The sequence below is a fragment of the Hyperolius riggenbachi genome, chromosome 11, assembly GCF_040937935.1.
Source record: "Hyperolius riggenbachi isolate aHypRig1 chromosome 11, aHypRig1.pri, whole genome shotgun sequence".
Lineage (NCBI taxonomy): Eukaryota > Metazoa > Chordata > Amphibia > Anura > Hyperoliidae > Hyperolius > Hyperolius riggenbachi.
This window is the reverse complement of record NC_090656.1, coordinates 143161288-143186731: the sequence shown is the minus strand read 5'-3', so window position 1 is coordinate 143186731 and position 25444 is coordinate 143161288. Positions and strand designations below refer to the sequence as shown.

At 41.6% G+C, this 25444-nt stretch overlaps 1 protein-coding gene across 2 annotated transcripts in view; it reads right to left on the bottom strand.

Moving 5' to 3' along the window:
- Nucleotides 1-5181: 5181 nt before the first annotated feature.
- LOC137538060 (sodium/calcium exchanger 1-like) overlaps nt 5182-25444 on the bottom strand; it is a 242828-nt gene continuing 222565 nt past the window's right edge. The window contains exons 1-5 of one of the 2 annotated variants that reach the window (XM_068260025.1): nt 19658-19729; nt 19078-19196; nt 18559-18658; nt 17872-18144; nt 5182-5904 (exon numbers count right to left, since the gene is read on the bottom strand). In XM_068260025.1, the coding sequence (XP_068116126.1) occupies nt 5528-5904; nt 17872-18144; nt 18559-18658; nt 19078-19196; nt 19658-19664 (876 nt within the window). In that variant the 5' untranslated portion in view covers nt 19665-19729 and the 3' untranslated portion in view covers nt 5182-5527. Of the gene's footprint in view, nt 5905-17871; nt 18145-18558; nt 18659-19077; nt 19197-19657; nt 19730-25444 lie in introns of those variants that run through there. The other variant, XM_068260024.1, reaches the window with a different exon arrangement.

Here is a 25444-nt window from a genome sequence, read left to right as displayed (position 1 = left end):
AATAACGTTAAAAAAATTCCAAAGAACCTGTTCTCTCTATTTTTTGTTTGTGTGGTAGGCTTTTTCACTGCCCGAACCCACCTTCAAACTGTGTAGAGTAGGGTTTTTTTTAACCAAAGTATGCCATGCATTGCTAGTATGCAGTATAAATTAGTCATTGGTTTCGACTTTGGAGGCAGAAAAATTAGATCAAGCTATGTGTAGCTATTTCACCAGGAAGGAGGAAGGTGGGTTGATAAATATTGCAAGATTTAGAAGTTCTTGCTTTTACTTGTAAAAATACTTTTGATTCAGTGTAAAAGGACCCAATCATTATCAAAAACCATTTGGAAGCCCCCATAACTGCTGAAAGGTTGCTACAGAGGTTAAGATGAAAATCTGCCCGATAAACCAGGTCAGTTTTGTTTCTGGAAGTGACACCAGGAGAAAGCATTAAATGACTGAGTGGCTCAGCTTTCCTATCCACCCATACCAAGAAGGCATTTTCTAGATTAGCATGGAACAATGTGAAATATACCACAGAGATTAAGGTGCTTTACAAGAACAGATACTAATATGTAACTAATCTTTTTTGGAACCCCAAGCACCAAGATTAAGAGATTAATGGAAACTTTCCAGATTTTTTTCCACTGAGTAACAATACAGGATGGGTGTGCCTTATTTCCACTCACATTATGTTATTATTCTGAAGCCTTTCCTTAACCCGGTGAGAAGGATTAACCACATACATTGGGTTTGTATAATGTTGATAGTGAAAAGTACAAAGTGGTTGATTTTCTTTGTAACGCAAACCCTGTTTGGAAATATGTCTTACTGTAAAACCCATCTCAGTCACATAAAAGTACCATCTAATAGCTTAGATGGTCCTGAAGTCACACTGTGGGAGTAGTTTCAACACTATATCAGCCACACAGACCCCACTGATGATCTGTTTGAGAATAGGAAAATATTTCTTGTGGGAAAGGGAATATCGGTGGTTGATTTTCTTTGTAACGCAAACCCTGTTTGGAAATATGTCTTACTGTAAAACCCATCTCAGTCACATAAAAGTACCATCTAATAGCTTAGATGGTCCTGAAGTCACACTGTGGGAGTAGTTTCAACACTATATCAGCCACACAGACCCCACTGATGATCTGTTTGAGAATAGGAAAATATTTCTTGTGGGAAAAGGAATATCGGTGACTGATTGGAATGAAGTTCAATTCTTGGTTAAAGTTCCTCTTGAAGTATGTTTAAAATGAAGTCACGAACCGTGCAATATAGGTACGTTAAATGTATTTCATCCCATTTTAAGATGCAGGCATGTCAGCCCAAGTATGTACAGTATAGGCAGGTAAACTGTTCTTATACTGAGAGTAAACCTGCTAAAGTGTGTGTTAGTCCTTGTTTGGGAAAAAACAAACAAAACCTGTTATCACTGTTTTTACTGTTGTAAATTGTTTTTGCATTTATCAGCATCCCTCTCCTGATCTGCTGATAAAATATGCTGCCGCTAAGTAATGTAGTATGGTCTACAGATGACCCATTTTTGTTATGCAAACAATAGTATTGACAAGTTTGGTTTTAGAGCTAAAAGTTAGCAATGATAGTACACAGCATTATCGATAAGTCTCACTATAACTTATTTTAAACAAACTTAAATATATCTGCATTAACACTTATAGGAGGTAACTTACAGCTGACATTCATTTTACATATTTAAATTACATGAACATGAAAAAACTGGATATTCCAGATCAACCATTTTGTTATGATTTGCTTAATTTTTAAAGAGCATGCATTTACTGAGGATACTAAGATGTGGAAAAGTATACTGCTACAGATTCAGATCTCAGAATAAATTAGTTTCTGTACCGTAGACTGTATTTAATGTTAGAAAAGCAATTTTTCCCAAATTCCATTTTATTTACCAATAGTATTGTGCCATCAACTTGGCAGAGGACCCTAATAACATTTTACTTTTCATCACAAACATTTGAAAAGCACATCCTACCCAAAACATATATGCTACGTTTGGGTGTAGACTGTGGTGTTTTCTCACACTCTCTTGAGGCTTAGCTACTATGAAACAATGTAAGGATTGATTATATCTTCTCCTTTATTCCTTATATGTAATCCAGCAGACAACATTATGATGCATTCTATTTCTGCGTTTTAAATGGGCTTTGATGCTTTGTTTAGGACATCCACCACAGCTATTGTATCAGTCAGGGAGAATGTTTTTTACCTTTGTGGCTTTTCTTGCTCTGGATTAAGGTGCTATGAGGCTCAAAAAGCTGAACTTAATAAGACATGTCCTTTCAGCCTCTAATAACTTATGGTATTTTATTAAAAATAAAACAAACAAAAAAACCTTTTAAAATGTTTATAATAAGAGGACTCTGTTACATCCTGAAAAGCTGCAAGGAACCTCTGGATAATACAGTACATTTCACTGAAGTCTATTTGGAATTGGTGTATTAGTTTTAAGTGAACCAAAAACTGATCTCCAGCCAGCGAGCTAAATAAACTATTGTAATACAAAGGCATGAACTGTTTCATGCTTCAAATTCCTTTGTTTGTTTGCTGTACTTTTGATTTACCATAGAATTCTACAGAGCAATATAGCTTGGTCACCTCTTATGCTAGGTATACACTATGAGAACTATTGATTTCGAATTGTTTTCTGCTCGATTTCCGAGTGTTTTCCGTTCACTTCTATCGAAAAACAATCAGAAATCAGATCGGATATGTTGTAAATAATCGACCTGACAGTACATATGCCAGAAAATCTCATAGTGTGTAGCATTAGTTCCCTGCCTACTGACCAGACAATAGTGGATCATCACCTATATGGTGATGTCAGCTGTCTGTTCTATCCTCTATGTAATGCTATGTGCACACCATACAATTTTCTGTTACCTGCCAGATAGATAATCTCCAACATGTTGGAAATTATCTATCTAACCATCTATCTGCCAAGCAATTAGGCATTGTTCTACTCAGCAGGAGATAACCAGAAGACAATGCACCAGAGATAATGACCAGTCTCTACAGAAAATAATCTAAAGGCGCATACACACGCCATATTGTTTCAAATGACGGGTCCGTCAGACCCTCCCGCGGATCGGTCGTTCTCCCGAAAGTTGCACGTGAGTAGAAGCTGTCGGCAGACTGATAAGACTGTGTTTGACTGATCAGAACAGAAAATCTAACAGAAAAATCTAACAAAAAATTGTATAGTTTATACTAGGCATAAGGTTCCATTGCAACAGAACATATTAGATAGATAAACATCACTTTACAGATCAATATGGCCAGATTGCCTCAAAGTGCTGGCTGTTTCTCATCCAGTCTTGTTCCTGTTATTCAGGTGATTATCTAAAGCTAATATAATGACCAACATGTTAGAACTTAGATTGGCAGTATTTTAAAATGCATTTAAGGAGTTTTACCTGGATCAAAAGATTTTAACATTTTCTTGGAGTTCAATTTTAAAGTGACCCTTTATTGGAGGGAGAGCATTAGGACTAAATAGTATACAGCCTTACAATCTCTGCAGCACTGGTTGATATCTAGAATATGGCTTTACTGGGCCCTTATGACTTCTTCATGGGACTGAATTACTAACTTTCTCCTCACTTAGTAGATAAAGGTTGACAGGTGACTGGCACTCGAAGAGGGCTGGATTAGGCAGTCAGAATTAGTTACCGAGCAGACTGTGCTCTTTACCTGGTGAAGATATCACAATGTGTTTGCTGAGAGGAAAAGCAGGTCCGGCACCAGTCTTAATGCTTCAGTGAAATTTTATTCCGACAGGTACAGTGAAAAAAGGCACATGGAGGTACAAAGGGACAGCCTGACAGCCGTTTCGCAGGTCCCCCTGCTTCGAAGCAGGGGGACCTGCGAAACGGCTGTCAGGCCGTCCCTTTGTACCTCCATGTGCCTTTTTTCACTGTACCTGTCGGAATAAAATTTCACTGAAGCATTAAGACTGGTGCCGGACCTACTTTTCCTCTCAGCAAACACTTTCTCCTCACTTACCATGTGATTACTGCCTTGTCTCTGTTTTAGAGTAGAAGCCAGGTTATCATGTTACTAGGGCAAAAGTAGGAAGCATGCTCAACCAGGGCTCACCTAGATTCTGCAGAGCCTCATTAGTTATAGCAACCTGTGCTGATGAATAGCCAAGGCTGAATAGTATTCTGGACTGCCACCTGTTCGTTGCCATGTAAACCTTCACAGGTTTCCTTAAACTTTTAAAATCATTTGACCTGCAAATTCTTACCTTTCCATGTTAAAGTGAACCTAAAGGCAACAAAAAAAATTAGATTAACTCACCTGGGGATTCCCTCAGCCCCCTGCAGACGATCGGTGCCCTCGCAGCTCCGGTCCGATGCTTCTGGACCTGCCGGTGACGACTTCCGGTTTGGCCGTCACCGGCCGACAGGCATGGGAACGCGAGTGATTGTTCGCGTTTGCAGCCTGTATATCGCCCCCTATGCTGCTATTGCGGCCTCCTGGCCGCAATAGCACCATAGGGGGCGATATACAGGCTGGGAACGCGAACAATCACTCACGTTCCCGTGCCTGTCGGCCGGTGACGGCCAAACCGGAAGTGTTCGCCGGCGGGTCCTGGGCCATCAGAGCGGAGCTGCGAGGGCACCGATTGTCTGCAGAGGGCTGAGGGAAGCCCCAGGTGAGTTCATCTCATTTTTTTTTTGACTTTAGGTTATCTTTAAGTATCTTATGACCTGTGCCATTGGTATTGTTAGAGGCTATGGCCTCAATTCACTAAGCTTTATCAAACACTTTATCGAACGTGTGATAATTTACCTCATGGGTAAAATGTGATTTTGAATTCACTAAGGTGTTAAAGATTTATTGAATGTTTTATCGATAAAACATTTGATAAATATATAACACCTTAGTGAATTCAAAATTAGATTTTACCCATGAGGTAAATTATCAAATGTTCGATAAAGCTTAGTGAATTGAGGCTTACATGTGAATGCAATAAGTACCTTCAAATCCATCCCAACATTTTCCTGATTTTACTGCATTTTCTTAAAAAAATAAGGTCCTAATGAACACTGGTAGATCAGATCTGTCAGTTTATGCCACCTCTTGATCTTAAGATTAAAGGCAGTGACTCTCTAACATCATTGAAAGTGATATCACACATCATCTTCCCTGCATGGCAGTAACATTTACAGAGGCGCTAGCTGGACCCCATTTGTATATTTAAATTGTCTCATGGAGCTGTTAAAATTCCATGGCATTTAGACAAAACGGTGCTTTCCAATTTTTTGCAGATTTGGTAGGACAGTTGTTTACAGTACCATTCTTGGCAGAGAAATGTTGGAAAATCTGAAAATATCCCGGGAAGACTTCAGTGTGAATTTATTTTTGTTGTGCTAGGCCAGAACTATTTTGTAATTGCCCTGCAAATAGTTAAAATAATTTACTGGTACTGACCAAAGAATCCACGGAAGACAGATTTTACAGAACCACCATATTTTTTTTTTTTTTGGCGCAGAATCTTCTAAAAGCCAGGAATGTGGCAATACGCCTCTAGTGATGCAATTAAAATGTACACCAGCCAAAGTCCAAAGAAGAGAAGGCCAGTCAGTATCTTTGGAATCCGAGGACCTCCAAGTTCTCCTCCTACTGGTGGACGTCGGCGGTACAGTAGAACAGAGAGGCAGACAAGAGACAGCCCTGTGAAGAGGGTGACAGAAAAAGCCAAGCTCCCTGGCTCCACAAGGAAGGCCTGGCCCTTTCCAGCCCAGAATATAGAAGCAATGCTCCATGCCACACCTAAGCCTAAGAAGACATTAACTGCATTGCTGCCAGTCACATTACCAATGGAAGCATCAGCATGTGGATCTTGGATTGCAGCTACCTTGCTGGCAAACGTGTCTAAGGGAACAATATGATACAAGTTAGAATGCTACAATGTAGCAATGTAAAGCATAACTTCATATTTTCACATCAATTAAGGTTCCTGCAGCTCATGTTGTCACTCATAAATTGAACACTGAATAACTGTGGGTTACAATATGAGGATACAGAATCTAATTGTATGACCTGAATTATTTGTTTATATGGTATTAGGAAATAATGGTAATAATGACTGTTCTAATGTCTACATATTTGTGGAGTAGTTTCTCTTTCTTGAAATACTCAAAGCGTTTATGCATTGCTGAACTGGTCAGTGATTTGTTTCTGAATAGGTTTCAGCTTATTATAATGTGCTGTGTGCTGAACTAACTTTATTTTGTTTGCTTACAAAACACCTTCAACCCAAATTCCCAATAAGGTTTTTTTTTATATGTGTTCTGTGGTCATGATGTATAAAATTGGTTCAGAAAACCTGAAGTTGTTTTGTTAAAGTGGACCTGAACTCTTGCACAGGACAAAAGGAAAACAGAGAAATGCATCCTGAGTGTAGTTAGAGAGTTTAGCCTGTCTAATTCCCCCTCCTTTGTGTCTAATCGCAAGTTGTAATTTGATCCTCCCCTGTGTTACATGACTGCCTATGGCAGATAAGACCATTTGAAAGCAGAGTCTGTAAACAATATGTCTACTTCCATGAATCAGCTGTAACAAATACATGTTTTTTGTTTAAAGGTGGGTACACGCACTATTGTGTCAGACAGGCTGTGTCTAATCATAAGTTGTAATTTGATCCTCCCCTGTGTTACATGACTGCCTATGGCAGATAAGACCATTTGAAAGCAGAGTCTGTAAACAACATGTCTACTTCCATGAATTAGCTGTAACAAATACCCGGCGGATCAGTCAAAAACAGTCTTATCAGTCTGCCGACAGCCTGTACTCACGTACTACTGTCGGCAGAACGACCGCGCCGCGGGAGGGTCTGACGGACCCATCGTTTGTTACAATAGTGCGTGTGTACGCACCTTAAAGGTTATTAAGCTTAGAGCAGAGAGGAGTTCTGAGTTCGGGTCCACTTTAAGCAAACTTGTCATAGACCTCGACAATAAAAAGCGATCATATGATGATACCTTAGTTATCTTCTGTGAAAACATCATGCCAAAACACAAAGGGCCTGATCCAATTCACTTTTTCTCTTAAGTTTTCTCCTAGGAGATATTTTCTCATTATAAATAAAATGCCTTTTAAGCCACCAGCAAGCAAGAAAATACTCCAAATACTTTTGACAGTACTCTTTCACCTACTTTTTTGGTACTTTTTCAATTGCAAAATTGAGTGCAAAAGTTATTTTAAACAGAAGATAAAAAATAAATCCTAGGGGAAAACTTAAAAGAAAAAAAACCAGTGTATTGGATCAGGCCACCAATGGTTTTAGAAATTAACCTCCTTGGTGTTCAGTTTCTGCTGGATTTCTGTACACAAAGTGATCCAGTTAATTTTCATAACCTTTTTTACCTGTAACTTAACAAAATGTGTCAAGCAGGGGTCTAGTGTACATTTTGAATCCAATAAAAGCTTGAAACAAAATCTAAACTAAATTTCAAAATTCCTCCCAAAAATCTCTGATCATTTATACTTCCAAGCTGCAGCTGCTGAACCTGCACTAATACAAAAAGTAAAGGTGGCCATACATCTAGCAATGATGGGCAGATTCGACCAAAAGACAATCTTTCTCTAATGAAATCTGATTAGAGAGAGATCGGTCGGCTACCCATACGCCACAGGCTGTTTCCCAATAAATTTCAACATGAACTAGCGGGAATTGGCCATGCCCGTTGCCTCGTCGCTGCCCCCTCAATGTAAAAATGTACTCCCGTGTGTGCATTTATACATTACCTGTCCTGTGTCGCCCACCACGTGGTGCCCATCTGTCTTTGGAATCCCCTGCAGATTATTGTACGTAGGTAGCCAGGTCTAGGTGCCCCCAGTATAGGATTGCTACGTACAGGTGTCCCCCAGTACAGGCTCCAGTATAGACAAGGTAGGTACATATGTTCCCTAGTATAGGCTAGGTACATACAGGTGTCACTCAGTATAGGCTAAGTAGGTGCAGGTATCCCCCAGAATAGGCTAGGTAGGTGCAGGTTTCCCCCAGGATAGGCTAGGTAGGTGCAGGTGTCCCCTGGGATAGGCTAGTTAGGTGCAGGTGTCTCACGGAATAGGCTAGTTAGGTGCAGGTGCCCCCAAAGATAGGCTTGGTAGGTGTCCCTCAGGATAGGCTAGGTAGGTGCCCCCTGGGATCAGCTAGCTAGCTGCTCCCAGGATGGGCTAGGTAGATGCCCCCAAAGATAAGCTAGGTAGGTTCCCCAAATATAAGCTAGGTAGATGCCCCCCAAGTTAGGCTAGCTAGGTGCCCCCAAAGATAAGCTAGGTAGGTGACCCTAAAGATAAGCTAGGTAGGTTCCCCCCAAGATAGGCTAGCTAGGTGCCCCCAAAGATAAGCTAGGTAGGTGCCCCCATAGATAAGCTAGGTAGGTGCCCCCCAAGTTAGGATAGCTAGGTGCCCGCAAAGATAAGCTAGGTAAGTGCCCCCAAAGATAAGCTACATAGGTGCCCCCCAAGTTAGGCTAGCTAGGTACAGGAGCCCCATTGTAGAAGTTAGTTAGGTGCAGGGGCTCCTGTACATTATAGGCAGCATTAGGAATAAGAGGCATAGTGGTCCCCGCCCCCGATCCCCCCTAAACCACCCGATGCAGCCGCAATACATACCGAGCCTCGTTCCAGAGAGCGCTCCAGTCTCTCTGCACAGCTCCGCATATCTTCCGGCATGCGGAGGATCGGGGACCACTATGCCTCTTATTCCTAATGCTGCCTATAATGTACAGGAATCCCTGCACCTAACTAACTTCTACAGCGGTACTCCTTTAGCTAGGAAAACCCGCTGAGCGGCATTACCGACACTGTGTCGGGCATACCGCTTTCAGCAAGTTTTCCTTGCCCGACACAGCGCTGGGCATATCGCTCAGGAGGTTAAACGATAACTGTAACCAGAGGGATACGGAGGCTGCCATATGTATTTCCTTTTAAATGATACTAGTTGCCAGGCTGTCTAATAGTTTTAGCCATTGCCCCTGAACAAGTATGCAGCAGCTCAGATGTTTCTGACATTGTCAAATCTGACAATATTATCTGCATGCTTGTTCCTGTTGTGATTCAGACACTACTGCAGCCAAATAGATCAGCAGGACTGCCAGGCTACTAGTATTGTTTAAAAGGAAATAAATATGGCAGCCTCCATATTCTTCTCACTTCAGTTGTCCTTTAAAACTGAAATGAGTTCTGCTTATAAACCTTCCTGATGGTCAGTAAAGCCATGTTTTAAACTAAAAATGATGAATAGGCAGACTGGAGAAGTCAAATAGGACAGGCCAATTTTATATTCATGTGCATCCCAGCACAGTCATCAGCAATGTATGCGCATGCTCATTCGTGCTCCATGTCTCTTACAGTGCAACTTGCTGCAAACTAATATGGGTATGTGGCGGCTCACTCACACAGAAGTAGGCCACATACACTCTATGGGCTTGATTCACAAAAGAGTGCTAACTGTTAGCACGGCCGTTTTCGCGCGAATTTTCGCACTGCGCGCGATCGCGAATTTTCGCACGAAACGATAACAGTTTCGCGCGCAAACGCGAATTTTACCGCGAAATCGATATCGTTTTCGCCTGAAAATTCGCGTTTGCGTGTGAAAACGTTATCGTTTAGCGCGAAAATTCGCGATCGCGCGCAATGCGAAAATTCACGCGAAAACGGCCGTGCTAACAGTTAGCACTCTTTTGTGAATCAAGCCCTATTAGTTTATTTAAAGTACACCTGAAGTACCTATATGGAGGCTGCCATATTTATTGTACTGTATTTCCTTTTAAACAATACCAGTTGCCTGACCTCTTGCTGATCAGCAGTGTCTAAATCACCCACCTGAAAAAAGCATGTAGCAAATTCAGTCAACCTTCAGGCTGAAGCATCTGATCTGCATTGTTTAAAAGGAAATAAATATAACAGTTTCCACATCCCTCTCAATTCAGGCGTCGTTTAACCCTTTGGGGGCCGGCTGCCTAACCCCCCCTTAAGGACCAGACTGATTATGGTATCTAGGAGGCGCCCTAGGACCGGTATAGTGGTATGGTTATAAGTATATAAGTAAAATGAGGCAGCTTACCTCTATCACAGACTCATATTAAGTATAAAAGTTCTTTATTTCTAACAGACAGGTATATGTGAGACAACGTATTTCACAGGTCTCAGCCCGCTTCCTCAGGTCAATAAACACCTAAAAAAAATATAATATACATACTGTATGTATAAAACACCTTATGGTTTCTACTAAAGTTTTAAAACATTTGTAATTCTCTCTAATGCAGATTTTGTGTCTCTCAAACATTCACCTAAAACAACATACAATGACAAATGACATTTATATAATCCTGCCCTCCTTTTTAAAATAATTGACATTCTAATCTTGCCTTCTCTATGTAAATTCTATGTGATTCCTTAGTGTTGCCTCTTATATTTCCAGTGGCCTACTTTAATGTGTGACTGACTGGTCTGCAACAAAAGGTCCGCACCAAACCAGGATCCCAGACAATGGCTTTATTTAGGACATATCCAATATAAAAGTATGCACATGTACATGCATCAAAACGCTGACATGTTTCGAGCTATCTCAGCTCTTAATCATAGCTAGTTACAAAATGACAGAAAGTCCTATAAATAGGAGGACATCCTGTGCTGGCCACTCCCGACCCCACCCCAAAATGGGGGGGGAAAAGGTAAAGAGGGGGAGTGGTTTACATGTGATAGACAGGTAATTACCTGTGAACACACTACAGAAGCAAAACACTGTACACATGTGTTAAAACAGTATAAAATACACAATACAGAAAACAAATACTGTACCAAAGTGAATGCTGTTAATAAAATATGGCAAAGAGCAGCGCGGTTGATCACAACATCAAATATAAGTATATGAAACACCTATGGCAAATAAGATCCCTGCCCATGTATGAAGGGACGACACATGTACACATATATGAGTAGACAGAAGTACCCCACTAACGTAGGTGGATCATGTGGGGGGGTTTGTGTGTCGAGAGGAAAAGAAGGGGGGGGGGGGGGTTGTTTGAAGGAAGTAGAACAGGCTAGTGCATGATGAGTGCTAGGTCCAACCTTGCATTAAGGCCATGGGGTAGCCTAGATCCCAAGCGATGAATCCACATAGCCTCCTTCTTACGAAGAATTTTATACAAATCTCCCCCTCTTGTTGGTGGATTGACTCTCTCTATTCCCTGAAATTGAAAACCCATCATATTGCCCCCGTGTACCTCTCTAAAGTGTTTGGCCACATTCGAAATGTTTGTGGTTGACCACCCTGCTCCTAGATAGTGTTCGGCTATTCTCTGCCTCAGGGGCCTGGTGGAACACCCCACATATTGTACGGAACAAAGGGTGCAATCAATCACATAGACCACATGGTGAGTACCACAATTAATGAACTGCCTGAGATTATATCGTTGGCCATTATGGGCAGAGACTACCGTCTTAGTGTTATTATGTAGGTGACAATATCTGCATGTAGCAATTCTACACTTATAGGATCCCCTGACTGTCAACCAAGTGTCCGTTGTGGTGCCAGACTTAAATAAGCTAGGAGAGAGCATCTGTCCTAAGGTGGGGGCCCGTCCCCACCGACAAGAGGGGGAGATTTGTATAAAATTCTTCGTAAGAAGGAGGCTATGTGGATTCATCGCTTGGGATCTAGGCTACCCCATGGCCTTAATGCAAGGTTGGACCTAGCACTCATCATGCACTAGCCTGTTCTACTTCCTTCAAACAACCCCCCCCCCCTTCTTTTCCTCTCGACACACAAACCCCCCCACATGATCCACCTACGTTAGTGGGGTACTTCTGTCTACTCATATATGTGTACATGTGTCGTCCCTTCATACATGGGCAGGGATCTTATTTGCCATAGGTGTTTCATATACTTATATTTGATGTTGTGATCAACCGCGCTGCTCTTTGCCATATTTTATTAACAGCATTCACTTTGGTACAGTATTTGTTTTCTGTATTGTGTATTTTATACTGTTTTAACACATGTGTACAGTGTTTTGCTTCTGTAGTGTGTTCACAGGTAATTACCTGTCTATCACATGTAAACCACTCCCCCTCTTTACCTTTTCCCCCCCCATTTTGGGGTGGGGTCGGGAGTGGCCAGCACAGGATGTCCTCCTATTTATAGGACTTTCTGTCATTTTGTAACTAGCTATGATTAAGAGCTGAGATAGCTCGAAACATGTCAGCGTTTTGATGCATGTACATGTGCATACTTTTATATTGGATATGTCCTAAATAAAGCCATTGTCTGGGATCCTGGTTTGGTGCGGACCTTTTGTTGCATATCGTGGGCTTTGCTAACCTGATCGAGCACACTCCAGTGATTGGTGGGTAGAGCGGTGTTGACACTTACTTTACTGACTGGTCTGCGTGGTATGCTATCCATTCTCTGTTATTTAGTGCGGATTTAATGTATAGGCATGACAGACTAGAGCCCCATATTGTAATTGCACCTATTGTGTATATATTTCTCATCTATTATATAGAGCGAATATGGTATGTGGCATGTTGATCTCCAGTAAGATAAGCATATACAGTATATTTAATTATATTATTATTATATTACAGACTGGTATCAGGTATTCAATTTCTTACCTTCTATTCTTTTGTGCTGCACCTGTAACGTCGGCGTCCGCTTGTTACAATCTGCATCTGCTGGTGACGTCATGAATTAACTACCTTTGTTTCACTAGCAGAGGTCATCGTTCTCCTCAGGGATTTGGCAGCATGATCTCCTCTCTGCCCACCAGCAGAGAGGGCTCCCTCCTCCAGGAATGGTATTTCTCCAAACTGTTGCTAGGAGGAGGTCTGGACTGTCACAATCTCTCAGCATGGTATTTAAGGCACACCTGAACATTTACCTGTTGCTAGCTCATTGTTCCTTGTTCTAGCCATCCTGTTCCGGGTTTCCTGTTCCTTGTGAAGTTTCTAGTTATCCTGTATCCCTATGCTCTGTTGCCCTCCCGTGTATGACCTTGTGCTTGTATTATTGACTATTCTTTGCCTAAGCGTTTACTGGTATTGTTTGATCTCCTGGTTATGATTTTTGCTTGTTGACCTTCCACTTGCTTGCTCTTTGTGTCCTGCATTTCGTGTTGTATATATTTCTTGTGTATATATTGTATATATCTACACAAGAGATATATACAACACGAAATGCAGGACACAAAGAGCAAGCAAGCAGAAGGTCAACAAGCATAAATCATAACCAGGAGATCAAACAATACCAGTAATCGCTTAGGCAAAGAATCGTCAATAATACAAACACAAGGTCATACACGGGAGGACAACAGAGCATAGGGATACAGGATAACTAGAAACTTCACCAGGAACAGGGAACCCGGAACAGGATAGCTAGAACAAGGAACAATGAGCTAGCAACAGGTAAATGTTCAGGTGTGTCTTAAAGCAGTAGGATCAGCCATACTATTCCATGGAAAAAAACATATATAAGTAGATAAATACTTGATCTACTTACATAACACATGTATTGTACTGTCCACGTTTTGATTTCAGTGAATGGTATATAGTAAATGACGAGAATTCTGTTCCTGGTGGGGGCCATATCTTTTGCCCACAGTAAAGGCTAATTCGTGATGTCATTTCTGCCCTTTACCTTTTTTCTTGTCTCCTCCAATCACTGAGTCACCTCAGCCTTGCTTGTAAACACAAGTGAGTAGGGGATCAGGTTTCAGATAAGCAGCAGACAGGGAAATAAAGGGAAGAGGAGGAATATATAATAGATAAAAACAACCCCCAGCATGCAATTCTTTGGCACCGACTACTAAAGAGCTAGTGCTCCTAAGGTATATGATAACTCCAAATCATAACAGCAGAAAGCGTTTTGAAAGTTTTGAATGCAGGATTAGCATCTTTATCACTTAATACACTCAGACCAGTTGCTGTTGAAAATTTGATTTTTATGGTGACGATACCGCTTTAAACACCATGCTGAGAGATCATGTGACAGTCCAGACCTACTCCTAGCAACAGTCTGTGGAGAAATACCATTCCTGGAGGAGTGAGTCCTCTGCTGGTGGGCAGAGAGAAGATCATGCTGCCAAATCCCTGAGGAGAACGATGACATCTGCTTGTGAAACAAAGGTAGTTAATTCATGACGTCACCAGCAGATGCAGATTGTAACACCGCTCCAATTATCTGTTAAATAGTTTAGCCGGAGTTTGAGCTAGATTCGGCTTCCAGGGGACGGGCTATGTGCGTCATCTAATGCGTACCTGCAGCTAATTGGCCGGGCAGAATTAGACTTCAGTAGGCCGCTCTGGTGTCTATTTTGAATCGTGGCTTCTGTCTCTACTTTACAGGGGTTCCCAATTTGGGTGAAATTTGTTTAGATTATAGGTCTGAATGGCCGTTCCAGCTTTTCCTAGAATGCTAGAACGGCCATTCAGACCTATAATCTAAAAAAATCCTACCCAAAATGATTGCCCTCGTAAATGAGACCGAAGCCGCGATTCAAAATAGACACCAGAGCGGCCTTCTGAAGTATAATGTTGCCCGGCCAATTAGCCGCAGGTACGCATTAGATGACGCACATGGCCCGCAACCTGGGAACCAATGCCGAGTCTAACTCAAACTCCGGATAAACTATTTAACAGATCAACGGAGCGGACGCCGACATTACAGGCGCCCACGCTGAGCACAAAACAATAGAAGGTAAGAAATTGAATACCTGATACCAGTCTGCAGTATAATAATAATATAATTAAGTATATATGCTTATCTCACTGGAGATCACTGGATGTGCTCACTGGACTGTAGCATACCATATTCGCTCTATATAATAGATGAGAAATATATACACAATAGGTGCAATTACAATATGGGGCTCTAGTCTGTCATGCCTATACATTAAATCCGCACTAAATAACAGAGAGTGGATAGCATACCACACAGACCAGTCAGTCACACATTAAAGTAGGCCACTGGAAATATAAGAGGCAACACTAAGGTATCACATAGAATTTACATAGAGAAGGCAAGATTAGAATGTCAATTGTTTTAAAAAGGAAGGCAGGATTATATAAATGTCATTTGTCATTGTATGTTGTTTTAGGTGAATGGTTGAAAGACGCAAAATCTGTATTAGAGAGAATTGCAAATGTTCTAAAACTTTAGTAGAAACCATATGGTGTTTTATACATATGTATATTATATTGTTTTTAGGTGTTTATTGACCTGAGGAAGCGGCCTGAAACCTGTGAAATACGTTGTCTACACATATACCTGTCTGTTAGAAATAAAGAACTTTTATACTTAATATGAGTCTGTGATAGAGGTAAGCTACCTCATTTTACTTATATACTTATAACCATACCACTATACCGGTCCTAGGGCGCCTCCTAGATACCATAATCAGTCTATAAATACACCCCCTTAAGTTTGCAGTATCTGCAGATAGAGAGGAACAGGAAAGGAGAGCGACCGCCCAGTTCCAGGAGGATCCGGGATACCGAGCGGAGACGGTTCCCCGCATGCGCATATGGTGGTAACAGGACAGCAACCCGACCTTGTGAGTATAAATTCTCACAAATCCCTCACCCATTAATACTAACGATACTGCACCATCAGGCTCCTGTCCTCCCTCAAACCTACAGGTCCAGGGACGCCCAACCACGTGGAGGGATTATCCTGGTGACCCGACCCACTACCCCTTTAGGACCAGGCCATTTTACATGCGGGGGGAGGGGTGCATTTGGTGGGGTCAGGCAGCTGGATCCCTAGTTGGTCTAGCTGGGCATGGTGTACCCAGTGTGGCCAGGCGTCCCCCATTTTGCCAGCATCCTTTACTCACCTCCCAGGCTCCAGCGATGAGCAGCTCTAGCCCAATCTGTTCTGGCCGGCATCCTCGCTCACACTGCCGTTAAGTTCCGGTTCGCTGTTTGATGACGTCATCAAGCTGAGACCCGACACTTAACGCAGAGCGAGCGGGGATGGCGGCCAGAGCAGAGGGGAGCGACGATCGATCGGGGGAACGTCAGGAAGGTGAGTCCCCGTCCTCTTCTTCCCCTCAGACCGCCGCTGCTAATTGGGATCACTACGATCCGCTGGCAATCGTAGTGATCATGTGATCAGGAGCCAATCGCTATGGCTCCTGTTCACTGAGTGGAGATTTCAGCTGTCATATGACAGCTTAATTTCCCCTCTCGGGTGCGCACGATTGTGTCGGGAGCGCATATGGCAGGTGGCGTAAATCTTACGCCGCATCAGGCATAGACAGCCACAAGTGCAGCGTAGGATTTACATTATGCGGTCCGCAAAAGGTTAAGGAAGACTCAGACTGCAGGACATTGCTGTATCCTCTGGAGCTTTGTACTAGTCCTTGCCTGCTTTGAGCTACAGCAACTAACTTAGTGTTCGATTCTCATTGTGACCTGGCTAGTCTTTGACCTTATTTGAACTTCAGCTGCTACGCCTCTGCATCTTTACTTGTGTTGCCAATTATAACTGTTAGCTGCCTGCCCAGACATTGATAGATCTTGACTGCCCTTCTGCCAGACACTGGCCTGTATTCCAGACCTCTTGTTGCTTTGAGGAGCATCTGTTCTTTCTATCACCAGTGGGGCTATACAATGGGTCAAAAACTGGTGGCTATCAGGCAGCAAACTAGTAATTTGCCTAGTAGGAGTGGCAGCCTATCGATCCTTGCAGTCTTTTCTAGTGAAGACCTTTAGTCACTTAGACTCCATGCACTGGGAGACCCATGCTCTACCATCAGTGCCAGAATCAACAGTTCTCAAACTCATAACACCTAAAATCCATTTTTTTACATGGAAAGTCAAAATTTGCCTATTTCAGCAAGAAATATCTGTAAATCTACTGATAATTTGACATGTGGTTTTCACTAGAGATAACCTGATTATTTTTAAATATCTTGCTTAATTTGGAATTCCCTAAGGTTTAACAAAAACATCAAAGTTGTTTATTCATATCAAGCTCAATGGAAGGAAGGTACTGAAATAATAAAGTTGGTACTAGCAGTACTTAGTGAAGGAGCACCGTACATATGGTACTATAGCAGCTTTTTTTATCAGTTGCAATTCCTCCAGTGGCCACACTTTAAAAAGAATACGCACCACACAACAATATATCTATCAACTTACATTCCGTAGTATTAATAATCTAGCACAGTTACATCCTTTACAGACACGCACACGCACACGCACACACACACACACACGCACACGCACACACACACACACACACACACACACACACACACACACACACACACACACACACACACACACACACCCCGCTTATATGCAATATATAGATACATGATAATGTGACATATTATTAATATTATGCAATTCAATATTGTGTTTGGATATTTTCCATCCCATAGGTCTACAGCTCAAAAACACACACACACACACACACACACACACACACACACACACACACACACACACACACACACACACACACACTGCATAAAGCTATCAGGTACCTCAAATGTGACCCTACTTGTGTTGCAAATCAATCACTGATTATAATGCACTGTTGAGACACCCCATCACAAGGTAGTTATTACATACAATAAATAGCAAATGATTTACATTGAAAATGGGCTTATTATTTAATAGGGTTGGAGTGATTATTGCCCCCGCACACCTTGGGGGATTATAGTAACTAAATCCAAGATCAGAATGTAACCACCAATGCTCAAGAACAGTTTAATGATGTCATATTTTATATGTCTGTCCTATCTTATCACTATTCAAAGCAAACCCTCTCCTCTACATTAAAACAATAATGAAACCTTACATTTTTAACATAGTTCATACCTGGCACGGATGTACCCAATGCAACAAAGACCACAGCGGTGACGGAGTCTTTGAGCCCAACAGTGCAGCCAAAGTGAGCAGCCAGGTCCCCAGTGACAGCAGTGAGGATCCCAATGATGCAGATGGAGACTAGAAAGCAGGCCCAGCCCCCCCAGTACTCAGTGGGAGGCACAAAGGCAAAGAGGACCTTCCAGAAGACAGTCAGGAAATGCATGATGTAGTCACAGCAACTGGGCAGCCCTTCCTCACTGCTCTCCTCATCATCATCATCTCCTGCCCAGAATGGTACATGCATAATGGAAGAGGGGGTATAGAAAAGGTAGGAAAATTGTAAAACAAACAAAAGATGGAAAAAATTAAATGACAAAAAGAAGAAGGAAATGAGGTAAAAGAAAGAAGCAATGGGGGAGCATACCAGCAGGAGGAGTGTTAGGGAAAAGGAGAAGCAGTGTTAGTGGTGAGGATGTAGGATAAATATGGGGAAAGAAAGCTTGTGTAAGTGTCAATTACTGGTGCAACAAGTTATAAGCATTTAAGCAGTTAGCATTTATCACAGTAAGTTTGCAATGGCATTTGATTTGGATAAAGCATGCATTTACATACATTGGCTGTATGTGTGCTCAGGTGCATTTGGATGACTGATTCTAAAATGCAAACATGCAGATAAGGAACATTGTACATGCTTACCTGCGCTGACAGTCACTGCGCTGACAAACTGTTCTCTCCAACTGCTGCTTCCAACAACCAGAGCCAGATTCGCTTTTTTAATCAGCTTGTCTACTGTGCTCTATATGAAAAAGAAAAGGAATTGGGATGTGAGAGAAATAATGGAGTAATTAATGTTCCATATGGTTTTCATGTTTCTAGCATTATAGGGCATTAGGGGAAAGAATGGACAGCTGTCAAAGTTAGAGCATGCAGATGAAAACATAATTTAAAATACAATGTGAAATTACAAAAAATGAAAGAAGAAGATGCTGAATATAAGCCCTTGAAATACCCAATCAGAGAATCTTATTTTGCCATGAACTGGATTGGTTATTTTAAGAGGACAAAAAACACATGCTCATGGTGTGAGTGAAGGATGCTGGGAAAAGCAATGGTGAAATAATTATGGTGCAGTGCTTGGAGAAAAGACATTTACACATTTTCATTAAAGTAGCAGAGTTAATTCTTGTCATTGTCCAACTTCATATTTCATCTAACCTTAAATTCGTAAGACTCTTCAATGATTACTTCCATCTTACGGTGTTCCCCTAAACTTGGACTTCCTGCAATTTCTTCACCACTTTTGGTGCATACAACCCATTTTTCCCCAGTATCACCTATATAAAAAGAAAAAAAACATAAGTGGCTTAGACTAGTTATTTGTTTGCAAGCACACTGAAATACTCTGTAATTGGTGACAGAGAATCTGTATAATTATACAAATATGTAATTTTTTTTTCGGTACAAGTTTAACATTTTTATTGCACTTTGTTTCCTTTTTGGTAAATTAAAAAAAGTTTGAGTTACATTGTAATGATAACGTTAAAATATACAAAGGACAAGACAACATCAGTTGTGCTTAGAAGAAGGGGGGGTTTGTTATTGAAAAGGAAGGTGGTCTTTCTTTTATTGTGCCTGATTTCACGCACACAAATAAGTAAGTATCTGAACTCTCAGCCTATTTAAATCAATAGGCTGCTTCTGAATTTGTGTACGTGAAAAAATTCTGAAGCGCTGCTTAAAGAAAACCTGAACTGAAAATTAAAAGTCAAAATAAGCATACACAAGTCATACTTACCTTCCATGTAGTCTACTCCTCCGTGTCTTTCTCCTGTCCTGCGTCCTGTTTGTTCACTGTGATCAAGGCAATCTTCCGTCCTCCATTTTGAAAATGGCCATTACCCATAACAGCTTTCTGGTCAGCACACAGTTAAACTGTAACATCGCCCACTTGAGCCATAGGGAAACATGGACATTACCTGGTACATCAGTTTTCCTCTCAGCTATAACTGACAGCAACTGATATTTTACTGACAGCAACTGATATATTTCAGATCTGACAAAATATTGTCAGAACTGGACGGGATTATTGTCAGAAGAAAATGGTGAGCTTCTGAGAGGAACTGATGGCAAGGTAACTATGTAGTGTTCATTTGAAGTTACCTCATGTGTATATTTTTACTCAGTACAGGTTCTCTTTAAGAATGTTTTGCACATTTTGTCTGAATCCCAATAACCGTGCAGGTATTCTGATGCATAAATGCAGTGCACAAGTGCCGGGGTCCATCTTGGAGACGGATGAACGGCGCTAGTGTAAACCCACTCTTTCTGGAGAAAAAGATAAGAAATGTTTGTAACCGTGACAAGATTGTTGCATTTAGGAGAGGTGTTGTTGATTTCCTAACACTGAATGCTATCTGGTAGATCTGTGTCTTTTTTTAGACAGCTCTCAGACGGAAAACGAGGGGTTAGAAGAGGTGGTAGGAACATAAAAAGAAAAAGAAAAGGCAGAGGGAGGAGGCAGATGGAAATTATACCAATCCTGAAACATATATTAACGTCAAGGCAGAGCAAGAAACCCCAGAACAAATAAATGGTGGGGGAGATGGGAGGCCTGGAATACCCGAGGGAGGCTTCAATGTGGGTAACCTTAGTGGGTTCCAGCTGGAATCACGTCATGTGTCACTACTATACAGGGGGCTTACCTTTTCCCCGGTTCAAACAGGTGATGACTTTGAGGTAATAAAAGATCTGAACTTGTTCTTGAGACACGTTGTCTTGAGATCCAAATTTAGCGATGGACCAGGGTGATTCAGTGGAGTCTGGTCCTGTGAACGAGTGGACCCTACAAGATAGATCAGGCCTGAGGGACTTTGAGTCCCTCTTGGATGAAAAAAATGTACTTGACCCTATGTCAGGAGATATCACTTTTCACTAAAAATTAAGCCCAGATCATGCTACATGCCTACTTGTGACAAAATCAGACCGTCTCAGTTTTTCTAAATCTGGTGTATGCATACATTGCACGGGTAAATTGGAGAAAGACCTGGGATGATAACTTGGCTGAGGATGAAAGGTTGGCATTAGATTAGCTTACGAACTCAACGGAATTTGTTATTAAACCAAGCGATAAGGGAGGCAATGTGGTACTCTGGGGACATGACACATACCTAACTGAGGTGCGTCGTCATTTAAATAATCAAGAGACCTATCAGAAATTGGATGGAAATCCCTTTCCAGGGCTGGTTTTTAAGCTGAATTCCCTTGTGGACTCCACTTTGGAGGAGAATGCAATCTCACAGGATAAACATTATTTTCTTAAAATGTCGGACTATAAAATCCCAGTCTTCCACTTGTTTCCTAAATTTCATAAAGATGTATTGGGTAACGGGCGCCCCCTGGAGAGGGTAGGTAGATTACTGGATATGGTTTTAACGCAATCTGTGTGACGTATGCGCCGTCACCCACCAATTCCTGTTCCCTTTGCTGCAGTTTACCATAAAGCCTCAGACCCTGAGGAAATTCTGAAGGCAGTCAGCACTGCAGGCAAAGCAACCTTTTGGATTGGTTGGTGAGTCCACACACAGTCCAATTTTGATTGTATATACAATCGATACAATCTGGGCTCTCATATAGAGGCGAGGTCGCCACCACCAATCCACAATAATGCGCATGAATGCACTAAGTCTAATGCTAGCTAAGTTCTGTAGGAAAAAGGGTTAATTTGACAACCTTTCTAGAGATAGAAAACCAACAATAGTAATATCAAAACTGTTATGGTAACGTCTCTCTTTGAAGATGTGAATTCTTTTTGCGGAGATTTTTCAGAACAGCACTTACACAAACGATTTTTAATCATTTATTTAAAGAGGAGCTGTTAGGTATAGGGTCTCAGAGAAAATAAACACATATATCAGTAGCTAAAGATTGGCTGTACTTACATTACATATGCATTTCACTGTCCACGTTTGGATTTCACAGAATTTGTATATAGTATATGCAGAGAATGATGCTCCTGACAGCTCATGGCAGGTTCCATGTTTGTGAAGCCAAATGTGTCGTCATGTCCTGCCTGCTTCTGATCACAGAACAGCTCATACTGAATAACACTAGTTTGCAGTGAATATTAATGAGCCATGTGGCTAGGAACAATAGCGGACTCCTGCAGTGTGCGCTGCCCCGAGATTTATCTGTGCTGTGGCTGGACTGAGTTTTAGAAACTGCTGAAACTTGATCCCGTCTTCTCCTTAGCAGCCGAGGGGAGGGCCCCAGAATGCTTTGCAGTATGTTATGCGGCTTGCGTCCTGCTTAGGTCTAAGCATTGCTGATAAGCATACATCAAAGGTAAGAGAGATCTTTATCTTCAGTAATGTCTTTTTGGCTTCCTTCTAAACTGTTTAACACAGGAGACTAGAGGTTTAAATTAGCTTCTGCAGCCTGACAGTTACTCTTTAAAGAAATAATGCAGAACAAAACTATAGCAATAGAAACAAATTGATACAGAAATAATAAGGATTAAATGTAAGAATAGCTATGGATATTCTGAGTACCGTATGTCCTTTTGCGATACTAAGTCCAACAGAAGATATGAAGTTCAATTCTGGAAAGATCTGTGGAATGAATATAATAAGTCCTTTGATAGAATGAAATGCCAATCCTTTGATGGTATGGATGGCTGGACAAAAGACTCTCTCCTGTGTCCAGCAGTGTTGTTTTAACTCTTCCTCTGCCAGAGGGCGGAGTTGTAAAAAGAGCTGGTGGGGTTTGCCTTCTCCTGCCCTTTGTCATGACAAGCAGAAAGAACATGCAATAACTTGAATGGTCATAATTCGGCGCCAGCCGACCATAACCCGCAGGGAGTGACACGAGCACGCCTCTGGTGTTCTCTGTGTCACACAGACAGGGCCGGGCCGAGGCATAGGCAGGAGAGGCTCCAGCCTCGGGGCGCAGTGTAGGAGGGGGCGCACAATTCATTCAGCTGTCATTCCTAATTGTGTATGAAGCAGAAAGAAATAAGAAAAGGGGATACACAGCAGTGACTGCAAGCCAGATAACTAGAGATTAAGGTGTTGGGGAGGTTGTGGGCCCTGTGGCCCTCTTAGTCTAATAGCAATCAGTGTGTGATGACTGGGGTGGGAGGGATGGGGGGGGCGCACTTTGGTGTCTCAGCCTTGGGTGCTGGAGGACCTTGTCCTGGCTCTGCACACAGATACCAAACATGGGTGTCTTGGGGTATTCCAAGGCGGAGCACACTGTTGCTTGCTTTCAGAAGGTGGTAAGGCCATGCTGAGTGGTCCCACCACACACAAATCATTTTTAATAATTGTCTGCTAATTTTGAAATGGCTAGCATCGATGGAACATTGATTAATTTAGTAAAATGTCTGAATGACTATTCTTTCATATCAAGGGGAATTAAAAGCTATTTTCTCTAACTCTCATCAGGCTAGAGCAGGAATGTGAAAGTGTCTTAATGACTTTATGAGGGGTTCTGGTTGTCCGGGCATCCACTTATCTTTACTAGAATGGGGAATCTTCGTGGAGGAGCTTTATTGCCCCCCTGATAGATAACCTTTGAAGCAGGAACCAGTGACTCTGCCATCATGGTTTATAGACCCCTTCGCTAGGGCAGAATATACACCACATCATTTCCTCTAATGTGTGGCTGGCTTGGACATACAGAATGTTTTCTTGTCCATATATCTTTTTTATCAATATCTTTGTAGTAGATTTGTGAGCTATGTGAATGGCTCTGGTTTTACGGTAAAGGGCTTCTCTCAGTAAGTACAAACAAACACTTACATCCCCCCAGTGCAGGGCTGTAAGATGGAAGAACACTCATTTTCTAAAAGCAGGCTAATGAATTTAAAGGAGTACTCCAGATCATATTTTGTGCGCATTTTTGTATGATTGCGCGGTAGGCGCAATCTGACGGTGAATCCGTATGTCACAATCTGTATTTTACTTACCTTCATATGTCTAGGATACTAGTGACGTGCTGCGAACCATTGAGGGTTTTTACAAAGGAATGATTTGGAGTAATTCTTTAGTTTTCATTTTGACTTAAAAAAGTGTTTAGTTACAAACCAGTCATTCTCTATAGGAACTGGTTGTTTACATGTCTGCTAGGAGAGATAAATATTAAATCATTACATCTACCCGCTCACATTCCTTCTTCCTACATCACAGAGGCAATAATAGCTAGTCAGGAATCAGGACCCATCATAAAGCCATAACTTTCAAAGAGACAGTCAAAGAGACATTTGCCAGGCCTGTCCTCTAGAAGCACAGAGCCATTGCCCCCTAATTCAACCTTAATATATATAATTCAACATGGTGTCACAATTTGAAGAATATCTAGCAACCACTTGGGCACAGCCATTCGCGATTCACAGTGCCTAATATGACCTTTGAAGAGGTGAATGATGCTTCTAGCTGCTCCACAGCCTGAGATATCAATACTCTAGACAGCGAGGCAGGTAAAAAACAAGCATGTTTGGTACCTGTAGATTCAGCACATTATGACCAAGCCTAAAATGATGATTTTATCATATGGCATGATTTGATAAAATTCTATCCCCTAAGACAAGGGGCTAGACCCTTCCAGGGGTCAGATTGCTGGAGGTGGTGGAATCATCTTTCATTACAAGAGCCACCCCTGGCAACTAAAGGGTTAAATATGTGGACACAGAGGCTGTCAGGAGAGTCCTTGCATGCCTATCCATTTTTACCATCAAGGATTTGGGTTTGCATCTTTGGACTAATTACCCACAGAACTTTCTAACGTCTGTTTTGAACTTACATTTCAACATGGCACGGTAATACTGCTGCTCAGACATTATTTTCACTATTATTTCCTTTTATTTTTACTGTATCAATATGTTAATTTCCTATATTTATATTATGCATTATTTTCCTATAATATAAACCATTACAAATCATTTGTCTAAGTGCTTGTTCTGGATCGCTCTGTAAAGAGTCCTACTTTTCTGAAGAGAATGTTACCTGAACTATTTTTATTGATATTGTTATATTTTGCTATTTCTAGAAAGGATGTTAAATTAACCCTTTTTCCTACAGAATTAGCGTTAGATTTTCGTATTAGCACACTAATGCGAATTGGTGGCAGTTACCTGATCTCTATAGGAGATTGCAGACTGTACCGATTGTACATACAATCAAAATTGTATTGTATGTGGACTTACCAACTGATCCAAAAGGTTATTTTGCCTGCATTGCTAAATGCCTTCAGGGTTCCCTCAGAGTCTGAGGCTGAATGGTGAACTGTGGCAAAGGGAACAATGAACCCTGCCTAAGCCTGCCTGCTCCTGGGTCATGGCTGGCTACAGAGCCTGAGAACGGGCATGAGCCAGAAACAGCAGTCTGTCGCCATTAGCCCAGTAAAGCTTTTTGACATTTTGCTAATGCAATAAAAACTGCATAAATACCTATTAGTGGTGCCAGCCTGATGTGAAATAAAATAGTCGCAATATTCCATTAACTTATACATATGATCTGAATGAGATTACAAGGAGGGGGGGGGGGGGGGGGAGTTCATTGTACTTCTACCTACCGCAAGAAGATGG